At 39.0% G+C, this 16,675-nt stretch overlaps 1 protein-coding gene across 1 annotated transcript in view; it reads left to right on the forward strand.

Moving 5' to 3' along the window:
• The first annotated feature begins 817 nt into the window (after positions 1 to 817).
• Positions 818 to 16,675, forward strand: part of ATP13A5 (ATPase 13A5) — a 100,824-nt gene continuing 84,966 nt past the window's right edge. Inside the window, exons 1-5 of the mRNA XM_046003647.1 lie at positions 818 to 871; positions 1,144 to 1,317; positions 7,831 to 7,977; positions 8,183 to 8,253; positions 8,358 to 8,438. Coding sequence (XP_045859603.1) covers positions 818 to 871; positions 1,144 to 1,317; positions 7,831 to 7,977; positions 8,183 to 8,253; positions 8,358 to 8,438 — 527 coding nt within the window. The remainder of the gene's footprint in view (positions 872 to 1,143; positions 1,318 to 7,830; positions 7,978 to 8,182; positions 8,254 to 8,357; positions 8,439 to 16,675) is intronic.

A 16,675-nucleotide genomic window follows, 5' to 3' on the forward strand; every position in this document is an offset into this window, starting at 1 on the left:
TTCTGTCATTAAAAACGTCAGCAAAAACCTATTTTCTTCACATTATATTTCTGTGATCTGGACACAGGAGTTCAGAATCTTAGGGAAAAAACACATAAAAATAACAGAAGAGCCTAAAATAATAAGATAGTAATGATATAATTAATAATCAGCATCCCTCTGAGTCATCCAAATACAATAAAAGTCTAGTTTTTGAAATTTAAAAACCAATGCTATGAAACCTCATTGTGGAAGATGGAAAATAGAAATTGGCTTGAAATAAAGGAATCGGGGCGCCTGGGTGGCTCAGTGGGGTAAAGCCTCTGCCTTTGGCTCAGTTCATGATCCCAGCGTCCTGGGATCGAGCCCCGCATCGGGCTCTCTGCTCAGCAGGGAGCCTGCTTCCTCCTCTCTCTCTCTGCCTGCCTCTCTGCCTGCTTGTAATTTCTGTCTTTCAAATAAATAAATAAAATCTTAAAAAAAAAAAGAAATAAAGGAATCTATTGTTTTTGGCTATGTGTTCCCTCTAAAACCACATTTCAAAGACTTCACTCCATTCAGATTAATATCAACTACCCTACTACTAAAAGTAGAACTATTTCAGCATGTTACTGTCAGGGTAAATTCCTATGAACAATCTTTTAAGTCTTTCATGTCCACGGATAATCTCTTGATTTATATCATCCTACCCTTTGTATTATCCTCCTCCAGTAAATTTACATTAATATATATATTTTTTAAAACCTTATACCTGAAAAAAGTAAAACTGCTCCAAAGCCAGTTTTAGGGTGACTCTTGACTAGAAGAAGCCTTGAGAGGCTTTTCAAGAAGCCTCGAAATGTCTCTGGAGGGACAGCAACAGTCACTGGACCATAATGGGGTGCCTGTCAAGGTGACTCTTGAGGTGTTTAGAACCAAATAAGTCTGCCCATTCCTTGCTCCTCCTGCCTCATGTTTTAGTTTCATATGCCAGGGTAGCAAAATGAGTCCTTCTTTTTTTATGATATCAGCTGACAGCTGTAAGCAATCAATCTAATTCAACTGGCTGAAACCAGATTTCCCTCCCAACTAATACTGCTGCCTCTAACACTTGTGTTTCTTGGAACAAAGTGATGTGTTTATGTGAAAAAAGAAAAATAGAGTCATGTTTTATTTACATTCCAGGAGGTGTTTGGTTACCGGACCCAGAATCTACGCAGAGCCCTCTGCCTTATAACCTCCGTGCTTACCTGTGGGGTTCTTCTGCTTGTGTTCTACTGGAAGCCCCAGTGGAGGGTGTGGGCCAACTGCATCCCATGCCCTTTGCAAGAAGCAGACACTGTTTTGCTAAAAACAACGGTGAGTGCCCTTCAGCATTGCATTGGTGGCACAACTAATGACTGGCTGGCATTCCAGAGTAGACCTGTCTTTACTTAAGCTTCCTTGTCCCCAAATAGGAGATGGCCAAACTATCCCTGAACCTACTTGCCATATCTTATTTCGACTCAGGAAAGAACATGGCCTCCATGTCACCCTGGGGAAGTTTCTACCATGTCAGGCTAATTGTCAATGATTTAGCCATTATAAGAGCTAGGGCTGTCACTGTTATAACTCTTACAGACAAAACTCTTATACACTCTTATAACTCTTAAACACAGAAAGAATAGTTCAGTTTTCTGGTTTGTTTGTTTTTTCTAAGATTTTATTTATTTATTTGACAGAGATAGAGCACACAAGCAGAGGGAGCAGAAGGCAGAGGGAGAGGGAGAAGCAGGCTCCTTCTATGCATGAAGCATACTGTGGGACTCAAACCTAGGGCCCTGGGATGATGACCTGAGTCAAAGGCAGACGTTTAACCAACTGAGCCACCCAGGTGCCCCAATAGTTCAGTTTTTTAAGAATATATATTCTGAGGGGAAAGAAGACAGATGAAACACCTATATGTCACTTTTAAGATAGCCAGAAAATGTTTTCTGGATATAAAACTCTCCAGTAAAGTGTGTCTTTCTCAGTATTCTCTTGCACAGTGGTTCTCAAATTTTAATGCAATTCAGTGACCTGGAGGGCTCCTTAAAACACAGACTGCTGGGGGGAGGAGTCAAGATGGCGGAGAAGTAGCAGCCTGAGACTACATCAGGTAGCAGGAGATCAGCTCGATAGCTTATCTAAACATTGCAAACACCTACAAATCCAACGGGAGAGCGAAGAGAAGAAGAACAGCAACTCTAGAAACAGAAAATCAACCACTTTCTGAAAGAACCTGTTTTTATCCCCTTTCTCCCCCCCCCCACAATTAGGGGTCTCTTCTGACTTGGTTACAGCGCATTTTTCCGGGGTCTTTGCCACCCTATTAGTAGTTTATTTGCTCCTTCATATCCTCTTATCTGGACAAAATGACAAGGCGGAAAAAATCACCACAAACAAAAGAACAAGAGACAGTACCAAAGGCTAGGGACCTAATCAACACAGACATTGGTAATATGTCAGATCAAGAGTTCAGAATGACGATTCTGAACATTCTAGCCGGGCTCGAAAAAGGCATGGAAGATATTAGAGAAACCCTCTCTGGAGATATTAAAGCCCTTTCTGGAGAAATTAAAGAACTAAAATCTAACCAAGTTGAAATCAAAAAAGCTATTAATGAGGTGCAATCAAAATGGAGGCTCTCACTGCTAGGATCAATGAGGCAGAAGAAAGAATTAGTGATATAGAAGACCAAATGACAGAGAATAAAGAAGCCGAACAAAAGAGGGACAAACAGCTACTGGACCATGAGGGGAGAATTCGAGAGATAAGTGACACCATAAGATGAAACAACATTAGAATAATTAGGATTCCAGAAGAAGAAGAAACAGAGAGGGGAGCAGAAGGTCTATTGGAGAGAATCATTGGAGAGAATTTCCCTAATATGGCAAAGGGAACAAGCATCAAAATCCAGGAGATGCAGAGAACCCCCCTCAAAGTCAACAAGAATAAGTCCACACCCCGTCACCTAATAGTAAAATTTACAAGTCTTAGTGACAAAGAGAAAATCCTGAAAGCAGCCCGAGAAAAGAAGTCTGTAACATACAATGGTAAAAATATTAGATTGGCAGCAGACTTATCCACAGAGACCTGGCAGGCCAGGAAGAGCTGGCATGATATATTCAGAGCACTAAATGAGAAAAACATGCAGCCAAGAATACTCTATCCAGCTAAGCTATCATTGAAAATAGAAGGAGAGATCAAAAGCTTCCAGGACAAACAAAAACTGAAAGAATTTGCAAACACCAAACCAGCTCTACAGGAAATATTGAAAGGGGTCCTCTAAGCAAAGAGAGAGCCTAAAAGTAGTAGATCAGAAAGGTACAGAGACAATATACAGTAACATTTACCTTATAGGCTAATAATGGCACTAAATTCATATCTCTCAATAGTTACCCTGAATGTTAATGGGCTAAATGCTCCAATCAAAAGACACAGGGTATCAGAATGGATAAAAAAACAAAACTCATCAGTATGTTGCCTGCAAGAAACCCATTTTAGACGTGAAGACACTTCCAGATTTAAAGTGAGGGGGTGGAAAACAACTTACCATGCTAATGGGCATCAGAAGAAAGCTGGGGTGGCAATGCTTATATCAGATCAATTAGATTTTAAGCCAAAGAGTATACTAAGAGATGAGGAAGTACACTATATCCTACTCAAAGGGTCTGTCCAACAAGAAGATCTAACAATTTTCAATATCTATGCCCCTAACGTGGGAGCAGCCAACTATATCAACCAATTAATAACAAAATCAAAGAAACACATCAATAATTATACAATAATAGTAGGAGACTTTAACACTTCCCTCACTGAAATGGACAGATCATCCGAGCCAAAGATCAACAAGGAAATAAAGGCCTTAAATGACACACTGGACGAGATGGACATCACAGATATATTCAGAACATTTCATCCCAAAGCAACAGAATACACATTCTTCTCTAGTGCACATGGAACCTTCTCCAGAATAGATCACATCCTGGGTCACAAATCAGGTCTCAACCGGTATCAAAAGATTAGGATCATTCCCTGCATATTTTCAGACTACAATGCTCTGAAGCTAGAACTCAATCACAAGAGGAAAGCTGGAAAGAACCCAAATACATGGAGACTAAACAGCATCCTTCTAAAGAATGAATGGGTCAACCAGGAAATTAAAGAAGAATTGAAAAAATTCATGGAAACAAATGATAATGAAAACACAACGGTTCAAAATCTGTGGGACACAGCAAAGGCAGTCCTGAGAGGAAAATATATAGCGGTACAAGCCTTTCTCAAGAAACAAGAAAGGTCTCAAGTATACAACCTAACCCTACACCTAAAGGAGCTGGAGAAAGAACAAGAAAGAAACCCTAAACCCAGCAGGAGAAGAGAAATCATAAAGAACAGAGCAGAAATCAATGAAATAGAAACCAAAAAAACAATAGAAAAAATCAATGAAACTAGGAGCTGGTTCTTTGAAAGAATCAATAAGATTGATAAACCCCTGGCCAGACTCATCAAAAAGAAAAGAGAAAGGACCCAAATCAATAAAATCATGAATGAAAGAGGAGAGATCACAACTAACATCAACGAAATACAGACAATTTTAAGAACATACTATGAGCAACTCTACGCCAACAAATTGGACAATCTGGAAGAAATGGATGCATTCCTAGAGACATATAAACTACCACAACTGAACCAGGAAGAAATAGAAAACCTGAACAGGCCCATAACGAGTAAGGAGATTGAAACAGTCATCAAAACTCTCCAAACAAACAAAAGCCCAGGGCCAGACGGCTTCCCAGGGGAATTCTACCAAACATTTAAAGAAGAACTAATTCCTATTCTCCTGAAACTGTTCCAAAAAATAGAAATGGAAGGAAAACTTCCAAACTCATTTTATGAGGCCAGCATCACCTTGATCCCAAAACCAGACAAGGATCCCACCAAAAAAGAGAACTACAGACCAATATCCTTGATGAACACAGATGCAACAATTCTCGCCAAAATACTAGCCAATAGGATTCAACAGTACATTAAAAGGATTATTCACCACGATCAAGTGGGATTTATTTCAGGGCTGCAGGGTTGGTTCAACATCTGCAAATCAATCAACGTGATAGAACACATTAATAAAAGAAAGAACACGAACCATATGATACTCTCGATAGATGCTGAAAAAGCATTTAACAAAGTATAGCATCCCTTCCTGATCAAAACTCTTCAAACTGTAGGGATAGAAGGCACATACCTCAATATTATCAAAGCCATCTATGAAAAACCCACCGCAAATATCATTCTCAATGGAGAAAAACTGAAAGCTTTTCCGCTAAGGTCAGGAACACGGCAGGGATGTCCATTATCACCACTGCTATTCAACATAGTACTAGAAGTCCTAGCCTCAGCAATCAGACAACAAAAAGAAATTAAAGGCATCCAAATTGGTAAAGAAGAAGTCAAACTATCACTCTTCACAGATGATATGATACTATATGTGGAAAACCCAAAAGACTCCACTCCAAAACTGCTAGAACTTGTACAGGAATACAGTAAAGTGTCAGGATATAAAATCAATGCACAGAAATCAGTTGCATTTCTGTACACCAACAACAAGACAGAAGAAAGAGAAATTAAGGAGTCAATCCCATTTACAATTGTACCCAAAACTATAAGATACCTAGGAATAAACCTAACCAAAGAGGGTAAGAATCTATACACAGAAAATTATAAAGTACTCATGAAAGAAATTGAGGAAGACACAAAGAAATGGAAAAATGTTCCATGCTCCTGGAATGGAAGAATAAATATTGTGAAAATGTCCATGCTACCTAAAGCAATCTACACATTTAATGCAATCCCTATCAAAATACCGTCCATTTTTTTCAAAGAAATGGAACAAATAATCCTCAAATTTATATGGAACCAGAAAAGACCTCGAATAGCCAAAGGAATATTGAAAAAGAAAGCCAACGTTGGTGGCATCACAATTCCGGACTTCAAGCTCTATTACAAAGCTGTCATCATCAAGACAGCATGGTACTGGCACAAAAACAGACACATAGATCAGTGGAACAGAATAGAGAGCCCAGAAATCAACCCTCAACTCTATGGTCAACTAATCTTCGACAAAGCAGGAAAGAATGTCCAATGGAAAAAAGACAGCCTCTTCAATAAATGGTGCTGGGAAAATTGGACAGCCACATGCAGAAAAATGAAATTGGACCACTTCCTTACACCACACACGAAAATAGACTCCAAATGGATGAAGGACCTCAATGTGAGAAAGGAATCCATCAAAATCCTTGAGGAGAATGCAGGCAGCAACCTCTTCGACCTCAGCCGTAGCAACATCTTCCTAGGAACAACGGCAAAGGCAAGGGAAGCAAGGGCAAAAATGAACTATTGGGATTTCATCAAGATCAAAAGCTTTTGCACAGCAAAGGAAACAGTTCACAAAACCAAAAGACAACTGACAGAATGGGAGAAGATATTTGCAAACGACACATCAGATAAAGGGCTAGTATCCAAAATCTATAAGGAACTTAGCAAACTCAACACCCAAAGAACAAACAATCCAATTAAGAAATGGGCAGAGGACATGAACAGACATGTCTGCAAAGAAGACATCCAGATGGCCAACAGACACATGAAAAAGTGCTCTACGTCACTCGGCATCAGGGAAATACAAATCAAAACCACAATGAGATATCACCTCACACCAGTCAGAATGGCTAAAATTAACAAGTCAGGAAATGACAGATGCTGGCGAGGATGTGGAGAAAGGGGAACCCTCCTACACTGTTGGTGGGAATGCAAGCTGGTGCAACCACTCTGGAAAACAGCATGGAGGTTCCTCAAAATGTTGAAAATTGAACTACCCTATGACCCAGCAATTGCACTACTGGGTATTTACCCTAAAGATACAGACGTAGTGATCCGAAGGGGCACGTGTACCCGAATGTTTATAGCAGCAATGTCTACAATAGCCAAACTATGGAAAGAACCTAGATGTCCATCAACAGATGAATGGATAAAGAAGATGTGGTATATATACACAATGGAATACTATGCAGCCATCAAAAGAAATGAAATCTTGCCATTTGCGACAACGTGGATGGAACTAGAGCGTATCATGCTTAGTGAAATAAGTCAATCAGAGAAAGACAACTATCATATGATCTCCCTGATATGAGGACATGGAGAAGCAATCTGGGGGGTTAGGGGGATAGGAGAAGAATCAATGAAACAAGATGGGATTGGGAGGGAGACAAACCATAAATGACTCTTAATCTCACAAAACAAACTGGGGGTTGCTGGGGGGAGGTGGGATTGGGAGAGGGGGAGGGGGCTATGGACATTGGGAAGGGTATGTGCTATCGTGAGTGCTGTGAAGTGTGTAAACCTGGCGATCCACAGACCTGTACCCCTGGGGATAAAAATACATTATATGTTTATTAAAAAAAAAAATTTGGAAGGGGAGGCGAACCATAAGAGACTATGAACTCTGGAAAACAACCTGAGGGTTTTGAAGGGTCAGGGGTGGGAGGTTGGGGGAACAGGTGGTGGGTAATGGGGAGGGCACGATTTGCATGGAGCACTGGGTGTTGTGCAAAAACAATGAATACTGTTACGCTAAAAAAATAAATAAAATGGGGAAAAAAAAAAAAACACAGACTGCTGACCTCACCCCAGAATTTCTGATTCAGTAGGCTTGTGGTGGGACTGAGAATTTGCATTTCTAGCAAGTTCCAATATAATGCTGAGGCTCTTGGTAACCATTAGTCTAGGTAGGTATTTGGTAGATTGTCTTATTAAATAAATGACATTTGAGAATTTCATGGGCTGGATTGTCTTCTCTAGGATGAATTTCAAAGATATATGAGGAAGAAGGTTATATGCCTCTACTTATCCACACTAAAGTTCCCTATAAGCAAGAATCCAGAAGAACCCGTGGTGGCTGACCGCCACTCTGTCATTAACCAAGCCGTATTAAAGCCAGAATTAAAAGTAAGTAATTTTGAGTGCAATGTTATGGCATGTTTTTAACAAAAGAATAATGCAAATGTTTGTTGGATGGAAGTTCTGAATGTCACAGTGCTGGGCTGGGAATTGCAAGGTATCAAGGAACGTTCACATGGCATTGGGACTTGGGCCAAATAGACCTCACTAACACCATGGGCTTTACTTTGTCCTATCACATTTGTAATTGCAGCTGCGATGTATCCAAGTGCAGAAAATCAGGTACGTTTGGGACTACTTGGAGAAGAGGTTTCAAAAAGTCGGGTAAGTTTGACTTTTTCTCAACATTCATCAGGGTATAAAGGAAAAGCACTGATATGTTGAAGGCCATGAACTGAAGCCTGCTTCTTGTCCTGACCACATCCTAGGCTACTGGAAGACAGCAACTCCTGCCACGACATCCATCACACATTTGGACTGGGCCTGACCAGTGAAGAACAAGAGGTCAGGTAGGGTTTGTGACACTCCCTGAGATAAACTCTGCCAGCAAAAAGTGAGATATCAAATGGCTTATGATCAGTGAACTGTTGACATAATGTTTCATCAGCTTCCTATAATCCCAGTTTATTTACCATCAACAAAGATATATTTTAAGTTGTTCTCATCTTAGACAAACTTATTAAAAAGAAAAGCCAATCAAATAATATTTGATTTCTCCCCTCTCAGGACTGCAGAACAGTCTCCTTTTTGTTGTCTTTTTTTTTCTTTCCTCAAAAAATTGTGAGTCATTTCATAGACATCTGCTTCCTCATCCTTCAAATCCTCTGAGAGAAAGAGAAAGACAATATTATGACTGCGTTTTCCTGTGAAGAAACAGCCTAGAGATGAGGATTTTGTTTGCTCAGGTAGTTGTGTCATTCACCATTGTATCCAGGCACCTGGAACAGTGCCTGATTTATGGTAGAAGTTTGATAGGTATTTACAGAATGAATGAGTATAGTAATGTATTTGTTGACCTATGAACTGAATGTCTCCACTATGCTAGGCACTTTGGAAGGAACTAGGGATCTAAGGATAAATAAGACTAGTCATTGCTCCAAAGGCATTCGTTGACTATTGGGAAAGAGAGTCAAAGAACAGTGGTATAATTGTGAAAATGAGCTCTATAAATGCACATAGATTAGGACATAATAGTGTAATAATAGTATAAAAGTGCTTATGCTGCTCATTAACCCATGGAGATTTTGAGTTCCTGGTTCCCTCATCTATCATCTGAAATGGTGAATCCTGGTGAGTCTGAAAGAAAACCATTGCAAGCCTTCCCCAGAATCTTAATAATCACCTTCATTTCTTGCACATTTTAAGGACATTTCCTGCCCATCCTTCTTCCAGTCCATCAGAAACACAAATTCTCAAGCTAAGAAGCAATCTGGTACTTAAAATATAGGTTCTTGGGCTCACCCCAATAATTCTGATCTAGTAGGAGTTAAGGGTGGTGGTAAGAGCAGAAAATGCCCTTTTAGCAAGCAGCCCCACAATTCGTATGCATACCAACTCTGAGAATTACCTATCTGCTGTTGTTTTTAAACTTTCATACTGCCTGAACATGTTGAAAAATGAACAAGGCATCTAGACTCTGACAATATTTGCAAAATGCCTTAGAAAGAATATCATTATATAATATTTCAGATGCAGTGCTTAATACTCTGAAACACAAAATATTTTCAAGTCATTAAAAACATACTGGTTTAATAGCATTAAGTACCAGGTGTGCAAAGAGTTGATCTAATTAGGAAATTTAATTGATTACCACAGATATACTTTGCCTTTGCCTGGGAAACCATTTCCATAGGAAAGATTGCCCATCAATGTAGCTACCTCGTGTTTGTCCTTATTTATCAAGTGCCAAGCTTTAATAAACATTTAAAAAACATCATACATAATTAAATTTAAATCTGACCCATGCAGTAAAGAACTTGCAATCTAATAAGCAAGAGAAAGAGTCTTGCTTATTTTATATATATACATATTATATATATATATACAATATGCATATATATATAATAGTTTCCCAGATATGAAGAATAGAGGAGATAATGTCCTTATAAATATATAGGTGGATTTTATTTATGGACTTTTAAAATTGGACAGTAAAGCAAGTAAGGAGAATGTAAACTATTTCCCCCCTTAATTTTCCCCCCCTTAATTTTTTAGTCTAAAAAAGACTAGGGCTAAAAAGACTAAAGACTAGGGCTAAAGACTAGGCTAAAAGGACTAAAAAGGGCTAAAAAGGGCTAAAAAGGGCTAAAAAGACTAAAGACTAGGGCTAAAGACTAGGCTAAAAGACTAGGGCTTTTATTCAAAAATTAAATGTGATCAATTGATTTGTTGGTTGTGTGATATTAGATTAATTTCCTGAATGGATATAAGCTTACCTTTATGAAAAGCAAGGATGCAACATGAGCAGTAAAGGAAGGAGAATCACAAAACTCTCTGATAATGAAAAGCCACGATGTCTAAATACAACATTCTCTTTAGGCTTCCTCGCCACCAGGAAACAATGGAAAATGCACACATATCTGTAGCAAAAAGGCAATTTGGGACATCGGGAGAGATAACATTGTCCTGAAGAGAAATTTTCAGAGGGCCTCAGGGAAGAAAAATGTTCTAGGACGTCCCCTGCTCCTATCTCCATTCATGAACTGGAGGCCTGGGAACTTTTTTTAATTCTATGAGTCTGCTCCCTAAAAATTCTAAAGTTCACAGAAGTGGGTCATGCCAGAACCCCCTGGATTAGCCTTAACTATTTAGGAAACTTCAGGTCTCCCTCCCTGCCAAGGACTCCTATGGCGGCTTATCAAAATGGAATCAGAGTGGACATGTGTGGTTTGAAAAAGGTCACTAGTGATTCTGACACAGTCCTCCTACCTCCTTGAGTACCCCGACTCTAGGATTCACCATTTGGAGCCTCACGCAACATATTCTCCATAATTATTTGGTGAATAAACTGAAAAATGAATGAATGAACAAACAATAAAATTGAAAACAGACATAGACCATCCCAAAAGATAGTATTCCTAGTTATTCATGTTTGATTTTTCAGAAATAAATACATCCCACTAGATTTACTATTATGGAACGGTTGCCGGAAAGCTCAGTGATTCTTTTTTTTTTTTTTTTTTTGTAAATTGTTTTATTGAGTCACAGGTACATCCATTTGTTTACATAGTATCTTTGTTTTTTCCCCCACTACAATGGCAGAGTTGAATAGGTATGACAAAGACAATATGGCCCGCAAAGCCTAAAATAATACTCTATGGCTCTTTACAAAAAAAAAAAACAAAACAAAACAAAAAAAAAAACAAACACAAAGTTTGCTAACTTTTGATTGCTTTTGCAATAGACTTTCTTTTTTTATATATAAATTTATTTATTTTTTCAGCATAACAGTATTCATTGTTTTTGCACAACACCCAGTGCTCCATGCAATACGTGCCGTCCCTATTACCCACCACCTGGTTCCCCCAACCTCCCAACCCCACCCCTTCAAAACCCTCAGGTTGTTTTTCAGAGTCCATAGTCTCTTATGGTTCGCTTCCCCTTCCAATTTTTTTTTTTATAAACATATAATGTATTTTTATCCCCAGGGGTACAGCTCTGTGAATTGCCAGGTTTACATACTTCACAGCACTCACGATAGCACATACCCTCCCCAATGTCCATAACCTCTCCCCCCCTCCCAACCCCACCTCCCCCCAGCAACCCCCAGTTTGTTTTGTGAGATTAAGAGTCATTTATGGTTTGTCTCCCTCCCAATCCCATCTTGTTTCATTGATTCTTCTCCTATCCCCCTAAACCCCCCATGTTGCATCTCCACATCCTCATATCAGGGAGATCATATGATAATTGTCTTTCTCCGATTGACTTATTTCACTAAGCATGATACCCTCTAGTTCCATCAATGTCGTCGCAAATGGCAAGATTTCATTTCTTTTGATGGCTGCATAGTATTCCATTGTGTATATATACCACATCTTCTGTATCCATTCATCTGTTGATGGACATCTAGGTTCTTTCCATAGTTTGGCTATTGTAGACATTGCTGCTATAAACATTCAGGTCCACGTGCCCCTTCGGATCACTATGTTTGTATCTTTAGGGTAAATACCCAGTAGTGCAATTGCTGGGTCATAGGGTAGTTCTATTTTCAACATTTTGAGGAATCTCCATACTGTTTTCCAGAGTGGTTGCACCAGCTTGCATTCCCACCAACAGTGTAGGAGGGTTCCCCTTTCTCTGCATCCTCACCAGCATCTGTCATTTCCTGACTTGTTAATCTTAGCCATTCTGACTGATATGAGGTGATATCTCATTGTGGTTTTGATTTGTATTTCCCTGATGCCAAGTGATGTGGAGCACTTTTTCATGTGTCTGTTGGCCATCTGGATGTCTTCTTTGCAGACATGTCTGTTCATGTCCTCTGCCCATTTCTTGATTGGACTGTTTTTTCTTTGGGTGTTGAGTTTGCTAAGTTTCTTATAAATTTTGGATACTAGCCCTTTATCTGATATGTCGTTTGCAAATATCTTCTCCCATTCTGTCAGTTGTCTTTTGGTTTTGTGAACTGTTTCCTTTGCTCTGCAAAAGCTTTTGATCTTGATGAAATCCCAATAGTTCATTTTTGCCCTTGCTTCCCTTGCCTTTGCTGATGTTCCTAGGAAGATGTTGCTGTGGCTGAGGTCGAAGAGGTTGTTGCCTGCTTTCTCTTCAAGGATTTTGATGGATTCCTTTCTCACATTGAGGTCCTTCATCCATTTGGAGTCTATTTTCGTGTGTGGTGTAAGGAAGTGGTCCAATTTCATTTTTCTGCATGTGGCTGTCCAATTTTCCCAGCACCATTTATTGAAGAGGCTGTCTTTTTTCCATTGCACATTCTTTCCTGCTTTGTCGAAGATTAGTTGACCATAGAGTTGAGGGTCTATTTCTGGGCTCTGTATTCTATTCCATTGATCTATGTGTCTGTTTTTGTGCCAGTACCATGCTGTCTTGATGATGACAGCTTTGTAATAGAGCTTGAAGTCCGGAATTGTGATGCCACCAACGTTGGCTTTCTTTTTCAATATTCCTTTGGCTATTCGAGGTCTTTTCTGGTTCCATATAAATTTGAGGATTATTTGTTCCATTTCTTTGAAAAAAATGAATGGTATTTTGATAGGGATTGCATTAAATGTGTAGATTGCTTTAGGTAGCATAGACATTTTCACAATATTTATTCTTCCAATCCAGGAGCATGGAACATTTTTCCATTTCTTTGTGTCTTCCTCAATTGCTTTCATGAGTACTTTATAGTTTTCTGCGTATAGATTCTTAGCCTCTTTGGTTAGGTTTATTCCTAGGTATCTTATAGTTTTGGGTGCAATTGTAAACGGGATTGACTCCTTAATTTCTCTTTCTTCTGTCTTGTTGTTGGTGTACAGAAATGCAACTGATTTCTGTGCATTGATTTTATATCCTGACACTTTACTGAATTCCTGTACAAGTTCTAGCAGTTTTGGAGTGGAGTCTTTTGGGTTTTCCACATATAGTATCATATCATCTGCGAAGAGTGATAGTTTGACTTCCTCTTTGCCGATTTGGATGCCTTTAATTTCTTAATCTGATTGCTGAGGCTAGGACTTCTAGTACTTCTAGTACTATGTTGAATAGCAGTGGTGATAATGGACATCCCTGCCGTGTTCCTGACCTTAGAGGAAAAGCTTTCAGTTTTTCTCCATTGAGAATGATATTTGCGGTGGGTTTTTCATAGATGGCTTTGATAATATTGAGCTATGTGCCCTCTATCCCTACACTTTGAAGAGTTTTGATCAGGAAGGGATGCTATACTTTGTTAAATGCTTTTTCAGCATCTATCGAGAGTATCATATGGTTCTTGTTCTTTCTTTTATTAATGTGTTGTATCACATTGATTGATTTGGGGATGTTGAACCAACCTTGCAGCCCTGGAATAAATCCCACTTGATCGTGGTGAATAATCCTTTTAATGTACTGTTGAATCCTATTGGCTAGTATTTTGGTGAGAATTTTTGCATCTGTGTTCATCAAGGATATTGGTCTGTAGTTCTCTTTTTTGGTAGGATCCTTGTCTGGTTTTGGGATCAAGGTGATGCTGGCCTCATAAAATGAGTTTGGAAGTTTTCCTTCCATTTCTATTTTTTGGAACAGTTTCAGGAGAATAGGAATTAGTTCTTCTTTAAATGTTTGGTAGAATTCCCCTGGGAAGCCGTCTGGCCCTGGGCTTTTGTTTGTTTGGAGATTTTTGATGACTGCTTCAATCTCCTTACTCCTTATGGGCCTGTTCAGGTTTTCTATTTCTTCCTGGTTCAGTTGTGGTAGTTTATATGTCTCTAGGAATGCATCCATTTCTTCCAGATTGTCAAATTTGTTGGCGTAGAATTGCTCATAGTATGTTCTTATAATTGTCTGTATTTCTTTGGTGTTAGTTGTGATCTCTCCTCTTTCATTCATGATTTTATTGATTTGGGTCCTTTCTCTTTTCTTTTTGATGAGTCTGGCCAGGGGTTTATCAATCTTATTGATTCTTTCAAAGAACCAGCTCCTAGTTTCATTGATTTGTTCTATTGTTTTTTTGGTTTCTATTTCATTGATTTCTGCTCTGTTCTTTATGATTTCTCTTCTCCTGCTGGGTTTAGGGTTTCTTTCTTGTTCTTTCTCCAGCTCCTTTAGGTGTAGGGTTAGGTTGTGTACTTGAGACCTTTCTTGTTTCTTGAGAAAGGCTTGTACCGCTATATATTTTCCTCTCAGGACTGCCTTTGCTGTGTCCCACAGATTTTGAACCGTTGTGTTTTCATTATCATTTGTTTCCATAAGTTTTTTCAATTCTTCTTTACTTTCCTGGTTGACCCATTCATTCTTTAGAAGGATGCTGTTTAGTCTCCATGTATTTGGGTTCTTTCCAGCTTTCCTCTTGTGATTGAGTTCTAGCTTCAGAGCATTGTAGTCTGAAAATATGCAGGGAATGATCCTAATCTTTTGATACTGGTTGAGACCTGATTTGTGACCCAGGATGTGATCTATTCTGGAGAATGTTCCATGTGCACTAGAGAAGAATGTGTATTCTGTTGCTTTGGGATGAAATGTTCTGAATATATCTGTGATGTCCATCTGGTCCAGTGTGTCATTTAAGGCCTTTATTTCCTTGTTGATCTTTTGCTTGGATGATCTGTCCATTTCAGTGAGGGGAGTGTTAAAGTCCCCTACTCTTATTTTATTATTATTGATGTGTTTCTTTGATTTTGTTATTAATTGGTTGATATAGTTGGCTGCTCCCACGTTAGGGGCATAGATATTGAAAATTGTTAGATCTTCTTGTTGGACAGACCCTTTGAGTAGGATATAGTGTCCTTCCTCATCTCTTATTATAGTCTTTGGCTTAAAATCTAATTGATCTGATATAAGGATTGCCACCCCAGCTTTCTTCAGATGCCCATTAGCATGGTAAATTGTTTTCCACCCCCTCACTTTAAATCTGGAGGTGTCTTTGCGTCTAAAATGAGTTTCTTGTAGGCAACATACTGATGAGTTTTGTTTTTTTATCCATTCTGACACCCTGTGTCTTTTGATTGGGGCATTTAGCCCATTAACATTCAGGGTAACTATTGAGAGATATGAATTTAGTGCCATTATTAGCCTATAAGGTAAATGTTACTGTATATTGTCTCTGTACCTTTCTGATCTACTACTTTTAGGCTCTCTCTTTGCTTAGAGGACCCCTTTCAATATTTCCTGTAGAGCTGGTTTGGTGTTTGCAAATTCTTTCAGTTTTTGTTTGTCCTGGAAGCTTTTGATCTCTCCTTCTATTTTCAATGATAGCTTAGCTGGATAGAGTATTCTTGGCTGCATGTTTTTCTCATTTAGTGCTCTGAATATATCATGCCAGCTCTTCCTGGCCTGCCAGGTCTCTGTGGATAAGTCTGCTGCCAATCTAATATTTTTACCATTGTATGTTACAGACTTCTTTTCTCGGGCTGCTTTCAGGATTTTCTCTTTGTCACTAAGACTTGTAAATTTTACTATTAGGTGACGGGGTGTGGACCTATTCTTGTTGACTTTGAGGGGGGTTCTCTGCATCTCCTGGATTTTGATGCTTTGCCATATTAGGGAAATTCTCTCCAATAATTCTCTCCAATAGACCTTCTGCTCCCCTCCCTCTTTCTTCTTCTTCTGGAATCCCAATTATTCTAATGTTGTTTCGTCTTATGGTGTCACTTATCTCTCGAATTCTCCCCTCGTGGTCCAGTAGCTGTTTGTCCCTCTTTTGCTCGGCTTCTTTATTCTCTGTCATTTGGTCTTCTATATCACTAATTCTTTCTTCTGCCTCATTTATTCTAGCAGTGAGAGCCTCCATTTTTGATTGTAGCTCATTAATAGCTTTTTTTTTTCAACTTGGTTAGATTTTAGTTCTTTAATTTCTCCAGAAAGGCTTTTATCTCTCCAGAGAGGGTTTCTCTAATATCTTCCATGCCTTTTTCAAGCCTGGCTAGCACATTCAGAATCGCCATTCTGAACTCTTGATCTGACATATTACCAATGTCTGTGTTGATTAGGTCCCTAGCCTTCGGTACTGCCTCTTTTTCTTTTGTTTGTGGTGATTTTTTCCTCCTTGTCATTTTGTCCAGATAAGAGGATATGAAGGATCAAATAAAATCAAATAAAATACTAAAAGGCA

The sequence above is a fragment of the Meles meles genome, chromosome 4 (genome assembly GCF_922984935.1).
Source record: "Meles meles chromosome 4, mMelMel3.1 paternal haplotype, whole genome shotgun sequence".
Lineage (NCBI taxonomy): Eukaryota > Metazoa > Chordata > Mammalia > Carnivora > Mustelidae > Meles > Meles meles.